At 36.9% G+C, this 12065-nt stretch overlaps 1 protein-coding gene across 3 annotated transcripts in view; it reads right to left on the bottom strand.

Moving 5' to 3' along the window:
- EIF2AK3 (eukaryotic translation initiation factor 2 alpha kinase 3) overlaps nt 1–12065 on the bottom strand; it is an 81053-nt gene that overhangs the window by 38843 nt on the left and 30145 nt on the right. For all 3 annotated transcript variants that reach the window (XR_013402662.1, XM_001094493.5, XM_077959061.1), the window contains exons 3-6: nt 6300–6494; nt 3750–3883; nt 1257–1491; nt 881–1043 (exon numbers count right to left, since the gene is read on the bottom strand). Coding sequence is in view for 2 of the 3 variants with exons in the window: in XM_001094493.5 (XP_001094493.4) it covers nt 881–1043; nt 1257–1491; nt 3750–3883; nt 6300–6494 (727 nt within the window). In the remaining variant the exon portion in view is untranslated. The remainder of the gene's footprint in view (nt 1–880; nt 1044–1256; nt 1492–3749; nt 3884–6299; nt 6495–12065) is intronic.

Raw genomic sequence — 12065 nt, 5'->3', positions numbered from 1 at the left:
TACATATAAACAATTATATATATATAAACAGATAGAGTGTTGTCCTGTCACCCAGGCAGGAGTGCAGTGACATGATTATAGTTTGGGGTAGCCTCTAACTCCAGAGGTCAAGCGATCCTCATATATAAACAGATAGAGTGTTGTCCTGTCACCCAGGCAGGAGTGCAGTGACATGATTATAGTTTGGGGTAGCCTCTAACTCCAGGGGTCAAGAGATCCTCCCATCTCAGCCTCTGGAGTAGCCAGGATTACAGGTGCATGGCACCATTCTTGGGCTAATGAGTAATTTGAAATCATGTTATATAATGAGAATATTTCTAAGCCTTTCTAATATAGATCTCAGAGAAAAAGAGTATGTGACAGTAATTAAAAATTTCAGAATTGGGCTGGGTGCGGTGGCTCACGCCTGTAATCCCAGCACTTTGGGAGGCTGAGGTGGGCGGATCACCTGAGGTCAGGTGCACTATATTCTGGCCAATGTGGTGAAATCCCATCTCTACTAAAAATACAAAAATTAGCTGGGCATGGTGGCAGGTGCCTGTAATCCCAGCTACTCAAGAGGCTGAGGCAGGAGAATCGCTTGAACCCAGGAGGCAGAGGTTGTGGTGAGCAGAGATCATACCATCGCACTCTAGCCTGGACAACAAGAGTGAAACTCCATCTCCAACAAAACAAAACAAAACAAAACAAATTTCAGAATTGGACAAATGGAAAAGTAGCAGGAATGGAAATCAAAGTATAAATCTTAAGGGCAACCTAAATCAGAGATGATATTAGGATTTAAAACTACTACAGGCACTCCTGAAGTAGGAAGGAACAGTGTAAGAAGACAATCTAGATGTCAATGTATACTATCGTTAGATAAGATACATTTACTCACCCAAGTAAACACTGTTTTCTGTGGCTCCTCTGGCAGCTTCTACAATGTCTTCTTCATCTTCTAAAACATCATCATTAGATGTATAACTTGTATCATCAAAAAGACTGATGGGAATGACTTTCCCATCCTTAAGTAACCAGGCAGATGCAATTGGAGTACAAAACTAAACAAAAATGGAAAAAAGGTCTTAAATAATTCAAGCAGTAGTTATGTAGTTCCAACCCATAAAATACCATTTAAAATCACAAATTTCTAAAAGCACAGAGAACAAGCTGAGAGCCCCAAGTAGTAGTAATTTCGTTCCACCCGATCAATAAGTTTGGTCAGACTGGGAGAGGAAGAACCATATTTACAAATCCTCAGTGATGTTAGGTACCTGGTACTCCCATTCCAGATGTCCTCCCTTCTTACTGAATGCCATAACTTTCCAGTCAGCAACCGAAACCTTTATCACTATGTCCATTATGGCAGCTTCCTGTTCTTCCACATCTGAAATAATTTTAGACTCTTCTGTGTTCTCATTGGGCTTAAAGGTGCTTTCAATAAATCCGGCTCTCGTTTCCATGTCTGGAATATACCGAAGTTCAAAGTGGCCAACACTGAAATTCCACCTTAAATTTATAAAGGTGTGTTTTAGAAATTTACATTTAAATAAAGGGACAAAATAATATAGAATTCTTCTAGATTGAAGAAGCAAATACTAAAATTATGTGATGAGAAAAAGAACAAGTCAACGTAACCTTCTGGAAAAGAGTGCTCCGCTGATTCACGCCACAAGAGGGCCCACAAGAACTTTGTTCTGACCCTTCAGACACAATGGTTTTGAGGGTTGTGGACTGACTGATGTGTCCCTTACAACAGCTAAGGGACAGATTTTCTCTCAAAAATTTACAAATGTTTGTACTTCTACATCAGAGTGATTTTCCCAAAACACATCAATGTCACCTTAAAATGAGGTAGCACACAGTCTGCCTTACCTCTTGATTAAAGGCAGGATACATTTCATTTAACTACAGCAAAATTATGCCCTCATAAACCACTGTAAAAGTCAAGATGAATGAACCAGTCTTAAATTCACACTAAAACATGGCCTCAAAAAGGCAATGTGATCCAGGATACCAAACCTGTGAAGGTCATACCTCCTCAGCCCCAATCTTGGATCTCCACTGAACAAGATGTGGCAAGTCATTTACCCTTTCCTAAGTAAGTTTCAGTAGTTTTATCCATAAAGTGGCAGTAATAAGGTTTCCTCTATAATTAGTAAATTGAAAAATCACTCAACTACTGAGAGTATAGTGTCTTATCACTTAGATATAAAAGGGCATAGTTAAGAATTCTGACATTTATGGAAATAATTATATTTTAAAGAATCATGGATCTTAGAAACCCAGATCCTTCCTATTCTGGTAACTCAAAATTCTGTTAAGTTGGACATCTGCTGCTATGGTAGCTGAGCTCCCAGTAAGCACTCAAACACTTAAAAAACAAAATCCAGTCAGGATAAAGAAGGTCAAGTTGTCTGCAAATGCAAAGCCCTATTCATAGTCCAAAGTTGAAAGAATAAATGCATTCTTAACTGAGTTTGAGAAAACAGTTTTCAGGAAAAGAAACTGAATTACATTGCATTGGATCAGAGAAAACCCTAAAGTCTGGTTCATTTTCAAAAGATAAAGATGGAATCTAAAGTTATTTTTACTATATAGGCAATTTGAAACTTAAATATTAGGTTTAAAAAAAATCAAGCATTTGATGTAGGATCAACATATCCAATCTAGGTATCACATTTTTTAATCACATATTTAAATATAAAAATTACATAAGGGCATTCATTATTTAAAGAAGGGAACAGAAAGGAATTAGGCTAAAGAAATGTTTTAATAGTTCAAGAAAATTGAGTAAAATTATTTTTTTTAAATTGGGATAATCAGACAAACTATGAAACTACCTACTAGACATAATTAGAGAGTCAAATAGGTTCAAGCTCAAAGAAACACATCAATTTTCTCTTAGCATCTTTCTGTATTCAAAGAACTTCGAGGGATGAGATTGCTATAAAAAATATCATTAGGCCGGGTGCTATGGCTCACACCTGAAATCCCAGCACTTTGGGAGGCTGAGGTGGGTGGATCACCTAAGGCTGGGAGTTCGAGACCAGTCTAACCAATGTGGAGAAACCCCATCTCTACTAAAAATACAAAATTAGCCAGGCATGGTGGCACATGCCTATAATCCCAGCTACTTGGGAGGCTAAGGCAGGAGAATCGCTTGAACCTGGTAGGCAGATACTGTGGTGAGCTGAGATCATGCCATTGCACTCCAGCCTAGGCAACAAGAGTGAAACTCTGTCTCAAAAAAAAAAAAAAAAAAAAAAAATCATTAACCTGAGACTAAACTAATAAATAGTCGTCATATGAGAACCCCTGTGGTTACCACATCCTGAAGCATATGGTGAGAAGTTCAGTTCAGAATTTGTTAATAAACATGAAATCATTTTTATTTTAGGGCCCACATTGGATCACCTGACGTTGGGAGTTTGACACCAGCCTGGCCAACATGGTGAAATCCCATCTCTACTAAAAATACAAAAATTAGCTGGGTGTGGTGGCACGTGCCTGTAATCCCAGGTACTCGGGAGGCTAAGGCAGGAGAATCGCTTGAACCCAGGAGGCGGAGGCTGCAGTGAGCCAATATCGCGCCACTGCACTCAAGCCTGGGTGACAGAGCAAGACTCCATCTCAAAAAAAAAAAAGAATAATATGCTTTTAAGGCAACAAACTAGTCAAAAATTTCCAAAAACAGAAGTCTGATAAATTTTGGTATTAGGTGTATTTCTAAACAATACCAACAGCAATACTATCTGAATACACACTTCTCATTGCCACTGCGAGGTCCGACAGCTCTAACAGTTTTTTGGGTACGCTGTACAAGCAGGATGTCTTCCTCTTGTTCCATTTCATCACTATCCCATTGGCGACAACCCAGAGCTGAACAGATATACCTCACCTGAAAAGACAAAATTAGACACAAAATTAGTAAAAGGATAAACTCATAAGAGATCAGAGATATTAAAGGAATCTATAATTTTTAAAAAGTGAAAGGAAACTAAGGAAATGTGTATGAAGTACTCAAGTAATAAGAAGCATCAGTTAGATTACTAACTCCTAAAATGAGTTATTTAGAACAACGACAGTACCAATGAATATTTATTTCAGGGACTGATTTTAAGGATTTACGTAATTTTAGCCTTACTTTGGAGAATTTCCATGGAATATACAAGAAGAAATGGATAGCTACTTGTGATAGCTTTTCTACAATATCATTAATAAAATTTCAGGTGAGTTTAAAAAAAAAAATCAACCTTAGAGTTTCCGTATAACAAAAGTGTTTGGTTTTTAAAAATTTGAAACTTTTCTGAGAGCTTTTTGTATTCAAAAGTAACTCCCTCAAGTTTTCACTAAAAGAAAAAAGGAAGACTTAATATGATCCAAACTAAAATCCTCATGAAAAGAAGCATACCTTCTACAATACCAGAATTATGTAGCAGCACATCAAATCAGAAAACCAGGTGATCGGGTTCAATCCTGTTGTTTACAGATGAGACTACCGAAGTAAACAGAGATTGAAGTGCTTTGCTCAAAAAACGGCCAGATAGGATGGCATGGCCTCCTCAATACAATGCAGATGCAGGTGGGTGGAGAAGGCAGAAAAGCATCTGCAAGAGCAAGAAAGTGCTATGGGCCTAACACTTAGATAAGGAATTGTTAAAGTTGAAAAACTCAAGAGTAAAAAGACCACGTTTCTATTCTTCCTTATTTTAGTCCAAGTCTGTATATAAACCGTTTACATGTCAAGGTGTTAAAGGGTTACAAAGATTTTTATTTTTTACCTTTTTAGAAAGGATGTTTTTATTTATTTATTTATTTTTATTTATTTATTTTTTTGAGACGGAGTCTTGCTCTGTGGCCCAGGCTGGAGTGCAGTGGCGCAATCTCGGCTCACTGCAAGCTCCACCTCCCGGGTTCACGCCAGTCTCCTGCCTCAGCCTCCCGAGTAGTTGGGACCACAGGCACCCACCACCATGCCTGGCTAATTACTTATTTATTTTTGTTATTTTTTAATGGAGTCTATTATCTATTTATGTCATTATTATTTTTAATGATGTCTCACTCTGTTGCACAGGTTGTAGTACAGTGGTGTGATCTCAGTTCGCTGCAACCTCCACCTCCCAGGTTCAAGTGATTCTCATACCTCAGCTTCCTGAGTAGCTGGGACTACAGGCCGCAGGCGTGCGTGTGCCACCATCCCCAGCTATTTTTTTTTATTTTTAGTAGAGATGGGGTTTCCCATGTTGGCCAGGCTGGTCTCAAACTCCTGGCCTCAAGTGATCCACCCACCTTGGCCTCCCAAAGTGGTAGGATTACAAGTGTGAGCCACTGTGCCTGGTTGAAAGGATGTTTTTAATTAGTTACTCTTGATAATGGATTTATAAGACCCAACCTTAGAAGCAGATTATATTACGATTATATCCTAAGAGCTAATGTTGGAGAAAGTCTAGGTTATTAACAGCATGACTTTGTTGTCAGATAGATCTAAGTTAAATGTGACCCTGGAAGTTTCTGAATCTTTTAAAGTCTCAGTTTCTTCATCTGTAAAATGAGTATAAACTTTCTTCTTGGATCACCTTATTATAGGATCAAACCCTATAAATGAGTAGTGTCAATTATTCTTATCATTAGGATTACTATTAATCTTTAGAAGGTTCTTCATCTGTCAAAATGTAAAAAAAAAAAAAAAAAAAATTACACTTAGGAAGACTGTGAGGATTGCAAAATAATGTATAAAAAAAAGCACCTGAGGCTGGGCGCGGTGGCTCCTGCTTATAATCCCAGCACTTTGGGAGGCTGAGGTGGGTAGATCACTTAAGGCCAGAAGCTGGAGACCAGCCTGGCCAACACGGTAAAACCCTGTCTTTACTAAAAATACAAAAATTAGCCAGGCATGGTGGCACGTGCCTGTAATCCCAGCTACTCAGGAGGCTGAGGCACAAGAATCACTTGAACCCACTTGAACCTGAGGGGGTGTGAAATGGGGTGGGAGGTGGGGATTGCCATAAACTGAGATCAGCCTGGGCAACAGAGTAAGACTCTGTCTCCAAAAAAAAAAAAAAAAACAAAACATCTGAGACACAGTAGACCATATTTATGAATTCTCTTCCTCCTGCTATTCTATTCCTGGCTCTGCCATTTATTCCGTTACTAGTTTCCCCTTCCTACCTCACAGTTCTCTTATTAAAACAAATGACAACCTCAGGGAATAATTACAATAAATCTCAACTAGTAATAAGTGTCATTTAATAAATTACTTTTTCTACCCTAATTTATTCTGATTTCCCCAAAGTAAATTCAGTATTTTCACTTACCTTTCCACTACATGCACTGAGTCCATATGTAGTGAGAGATTTTCCTCCAACCAAAACAACATCATCTCCAAATTTATAAGAAGATTCGAGAAGTGATTCAACTGTGAAAGGAACTGTTTCCATGCTCTCACGGTCTCGGTCCCACTGGAAGAGGGCTCCATCCAGGGAAGGAATAATCATCTTATTCCCAAATACCTAAAACAGAAGCTAACTTTTTAAAAGAGCAGTAACATTAATTATTATTTTTTTATTTCTCCCAGAAAAATAAAAACGTCATACCTTTAAAAGAATAATAGTAATTAAGAGCTAGAGTCTTGATTCTGATGTACTCCAGCCTCCTTCTGACTAGCACATGAAGCAGCGCAGTCGATCAACCAGAAGTAATTTAAAGGAACTGCCAATCACTCCCAGGCCCTACACATAGTACTCTAGTAAGGTTTTTCTCAAACTCAGTTTACCATGGGCCAAAAGGGTCCCATAATGGTAGGCTGAGTTACCAAAAGAGAGTTTTATGATCAAGTGAGTTCAAGAAGAGGTTACTATAGGAGCTCTTATAGCCATTAGTATGTTAATGTGTAATATAATTTTCTATAGATAATATATGCAGTATTTTCTAGGGCTATTTTTATCAAGGCCAATTACTGTCATAGACTCAGCTCCAAGGAACACAAGTTTAGAGATATTGATTCAAGTAGTATCCCATCCTTTCTTTTATTTGCTTTCTCAAATCTGCAATGAGCTAGAAGCCTGGTAAGTAAGCTTACTGATTTTGTGTTCTCAGTTGCCCTTCCTTCTTTTAACAATGCTTATTAAGGGCCTACCTATGGCCTGGCACATTCTGATGGCTGGGATAGATCAGTGAGCCAAACAAACAAATCACTGCCTTTGTGAAGCTTAAACTCTGGTGTCATGAGACAAACAACTTAATAAATAAGTAAATTACATGGGGTATGTTAGGTGATAAATGCCGTTAAAAAAAAAAATGGAACAAGATAAAGGGAGAATGGTAAATATGCATGGGGTGGAGAGGGGATTATCAATAAAGAGCTTAGGGTAGACCCCACTGAGAAAGTAACATTTGGGCAAAGTCTTAAACATGAGATAATTAACCAGGTCAGGCCAGGTTTTGCAAAGGTTCTTAGATGGAAGTGTACCTATCACGTTTGAAAAACCATAAGGAAAGTGAACAGGCTGAGAGGCAAGGGTGGAGGCAGAGAGAGCAGGCGGAAGGTAAGAGATTAGTTGATAAGCAGTTGAGCTGTTTAAGATAGTCAGGTTTGGGATATAATTGAAAGGTAAAGCCAACAGGATTTCATGGTTGATTCTCTTTATGGCATGAGCAAAAGAAAGGAGTCCAGGATAATTCCAAGGTTTCTGGCCAAGAATATCTTATCTCCTCAGTAAGAGTTTTAGTACGTCTTTGTGACATTGACCTTTGGCATTTAAAAAATTCATAATTTGATCTACATCAACTAATGACACAACTATTTTCCTGATTATCCAGGCTCAAAACTTTAGGAAACAGGAATATGAGAGAAGTAAGAGTTAACAAAATTTTTCTACATAGTTTTTTGTTCTTTAAGCAGCAGACTGCTTTCTTTAAAGGGATACTTACTTGAAAACTCGCATACAGTAACTGAGAGTTCTCATTTGGTCTTCAACTCACACATCCACTTTGCCCCAAACCTGGGGTTTTGGAAGATAGATTAAAAGCCACTATTCTAATTCACTTCTTTCTTTCATTTTCCAGTTCAAATCCTTATTATCTCCTGCCTGAACTACTATAATAGCCTCTTTACAGTTCTTAACTGCAAATTTCCTTAATCTTCTATGTATCTTCCAGATTAATCTCTCTGAGTCAGAGTTAAGCTTGTTATGACACTATTCAAAAATCTTCAACAGCTATTATCTTCTTAATAAAGACCCCAAATCCTAAAGATCCAAAATCCTTTAGAGGACATTCAAAGTCCTCTAAATCTGACCTTAAATAAACCTTTCATCCCTGTCTTTTACTTCTCCCCAAATGGGTAGAAATCAGGCATGGTTATTTAAACACAACATTTAATGTTACTGATATTGTTCATTTATGTCATTGTCAATGTCATTTCTTCTTTCTGGAACATCCTTCTGTACCAACTTTGTCGAGAGAAATCCTATCTGGCCTTCAACCTAGCATCACTATGTTTTTGCTTTGAAATCTAAGAAAATTTTAGCAATGTAAGTTTGCTGACAAAAATCCTATCATTCCTTTATCTTTCCTTTTTGTTGTAACTATAATCTGAGACACTGTGATATTCTCAAAAATTGTTCACTGAACCTCCAAGAAATACCAGGTCAGCTAATGTTTATATTTATGTTTACACAGTGGCTGTAAAAGTAGTGCACTCATACCCGGTGCCCAAATTGTGTTATCTAATTACATTCTCCACCAAAAGGAACCAGGGCTCCTCAGAGAAATGGCAGATTCCAGGGCTGGGGCAGTGTAGATGCAAGATGAGCCTTTACCATCTTATTCTTTCAAAAAACAAGGATGTGCTTGGAAAGGGTGAGGGCATGCCACTGGTCAAATATGGGACAATTAAGCACCAAAATAGTTAAGTACTGAAGTTTTAAAAATAGAAATTCACATGTTCACACCAATAGCAAGCAGATAAAATAAATAATATATGAGGGAAAAGGAAGGGCTGGAGTTGGAAAAATTAGCATTTTGCCACCATCACAGTAGAGACTGGGTCATACCAGAGTCAGAAATGGTGCTAAATTGAGGTGGAAACTTTGATGAAGAACAGAATATCTACATGGTCTAGAATGTCTCCTTACAGAGTACTTATCGTTACAAGAAATTAAAAAACAAAAGTTATATATTATATAGTGGAGATAACACCTTGATTGGATAACCAAAGTAAAAATCATCAATGAGAGTTAGATGCCCTGAGACTTCATCACCTATGTAGTATTCCAGCCAAGAATGCACAGCCTGAACATCAGGCAAGCACAAAGTAAGGAAAAGTCCATTTTAAAAATAAAATAACAGAGAAACCATATTCTTCAAAAATGTCAATATCTGACAAAGAAAGGTTGTGGGGGAAAAAAAAAACAACTAGATTAAAAGAGGCTAACGTGACAAATGAATGCAATATCTGACCCTAGACTAGATGCTGTACTTGGGGTAGAGGATGCTATAAAGGATATTATTAGGTCAATTGACAAAACTCGAATATGGATGGTAAGGCATTGTATTAACATAAATTGGTAACGCTTATAACTTTTGTAATTACATAAGAGAATATCTCTATTAGGAAGTATACACTGATGTATTTAAGAGTAAAGGGCCATGATGCATATTTAACTTATCCTCAAATATTTCAAGAAAAACAAGTGTGTATGAGGGAATGGGGGAGAAGAGTGACAGTGGGTAAGAGGACGTGGGCGAGCATGTAAAGCAGGCAACCTGGTTGGGGTAGGTAAAATCTGAGCATATAAGGGTTTTTGGTTTTTTTTGGTACCACGTTTATTGTGCAACTGTCTGTAGTTTGAAATTATTTCCAAACAAGAGTTTAAAAACAGAAGAAAGGTAGTCAAGAGTCTTGTAGGAGCTCTATAATGAAACTCAAGACCATACCATTAAATGAAGGTTTACCATAATTCTAGATACTTAAAGATTCCTAACTGTTACTCTTACTGAAAAAACATTTGATTTTTAGTAAGTTCTCAAGTGACATTGGTATATACCTCACCTAATATTACCTTGGAGTCTTAGCATAACTGTTTTATTCTTTGTTTCCTTCTATTTCCTGATAATAGATAACAAATTTTATTCTCAAAAATTAAAACCTTTATTTTTATCTTTTGTAGAATGTCCAACTTGAAGTTGCCATTATAACAAATTTAGGTCACAGTATGCACATACCCTATAATAACAATATGTAGTATTTAGCCTAGATGATCTTCTATTTTGAGTTACTTATCAGATAGAAAATCAAGTATTTACTGTTATCTACCTCCATATTTTGTTAAATATTCTAGATTTATTTACCAGAACACTAGATTCAAATGATAATAAAGTTAAAAATAGATATTTTAATTGGTCATCTCAACAGTAGTATTAGGTTAAAGTATAAACAGAGAAAGCAGGTGTGCATGACTAAAAGAGGAAGAGGAGTAAGTGCGTCTGCAGTAAACAGATAGCATTTCTTTTGACTTATTTCCTCTTCCATTAAAAACCTCTTTTCCTCTAAAGCAGTAGTGGGTCCTCAGGGAATACAATGTCTCCTAAGTGCAAAAATCAATTGCCAAACCAATATGGAATAAAATCCATTTTTGCCCTCTCCAAAAGTAAAACCAACCAATCAACCAACAGACTGACCAACCAACCTTATCTTCAATTAAAAATATAGTTTAAAGAACCAAGACTTGGTATGATTGACCATACTGAGAAAACTGCCTTATTTTAAAAGTTAAATGCTCAACAGCATTAACTCAATAAGTGCAAAACACAAACAAGGCATTATGATTCAATAATGAATCATCATGTCATATTTCTGGATTATGATTTTAAAAGTTCACTTTTACATAGCTGCTCTTCACTAATTGGTTGCTTATGAGTCATACACATGGCTGTTGACCTTTGTGCCAATCTTGTCAAGTCTTTCAGGCTGCATATGTGAAAGCAGATGGAGCTTTTCCTTGAGAGCCACAGAAGCAATATATGCATGCAGTTCAGGTACAGAGATGACATCACCCTTCACAATAGCATTACCTCACCCCCTAAGCATAGGAATGAGTCACCCGATAGTCAGCTGCAAATCTCTCGGTAGAAAAAAATGTAGGTTACGGTGATGCATTTTCACATCCCACTGATTTGTTCATGTAAGCAGCTATTTGTTCTGATCCGCTGCTTTGCATCTCAAACTCATTGTGTGACTTGCTTCTCCCTTAAGTCATTTTAAAAAGTCTAAATTTTTGTATTTATTTTCTTTGTTTTTTCCCTGTTTATAATTTAAAATAAAAGGTGCTAGCAAACTCCCAGAGTCTATCTGTGTAATCACAAAGCAGTTTAGTGAAGTAATCCCGTTTCTGTTTCTTAACAAAATCTAAGTGGTACAATGAATACCAGTGGCACTTGCAATCAGGGACTTCCATCTGAAATTAAAATGTGAAAATAAGAACGTTAGTTTTAAAGTGGAGGAAGGAATTTCATGTGAGAAAATAAAGGAAGTACTACTACTAAAATGAGCACTACCAGTAATAAAAAACAAAAATTCCTCCAACTATAAGAAAAAATGTTTGCCACTTGATTCTTCCCTATTTTTCTATGCAGCCAACCCCTCTCCCTGACTGACTCACACACTTTTTGGGGTATATTCAACTTTATTTTAACTTGTTATAAAAAATTTCAAGCATATAGAATGTAGAGAGATTAATAAATTCCCATGTATCTACCATCCAGTTTCAACAATTATCAACATTTTGCCAACTGTTCCATCTATCTCCACTCACCTACTCTATACTTGTTTATTGGAGTAAAATCATCAAATTTTAAAATTTCTCCTATTATCTCAAAGATCTACTTTATGATGAGGAATTCCAAGTCTACATATTACATCTGATTCTTTTCCCTCCACAAAGGAGCTTCTTTCACCCCCTTTGTTATGCACTGATTTACTTGAGAAACCAGCTTATCTGTCCTATAGAATGTCCCACAGTCAGGATTGTACATGTCATTTAACTTGTTCCTTTATTTCCTGAAAAGTATGATTAGACTTG

Source organism: Macaca mulatta, chromosome 13 (genome assembly GCF_049350105.2).
Source record: "Macaca mulatta isolate MMU2019108-1 chromosome 13, T2T-MMU8v2.0, whole genome shotgun sequence".
Classification (NCBI taxonomy): Eukaryota; Metazoa; Chordata; class Mammalia; order Primates; family Cercopithecidae; genus Macaca; species Macaca mulatta.
The sequence above is the reverse complement of the archived record's forward strand: the minus strand, read 5'-3'. Positions and strand labels throughout refer to the sequence as shown.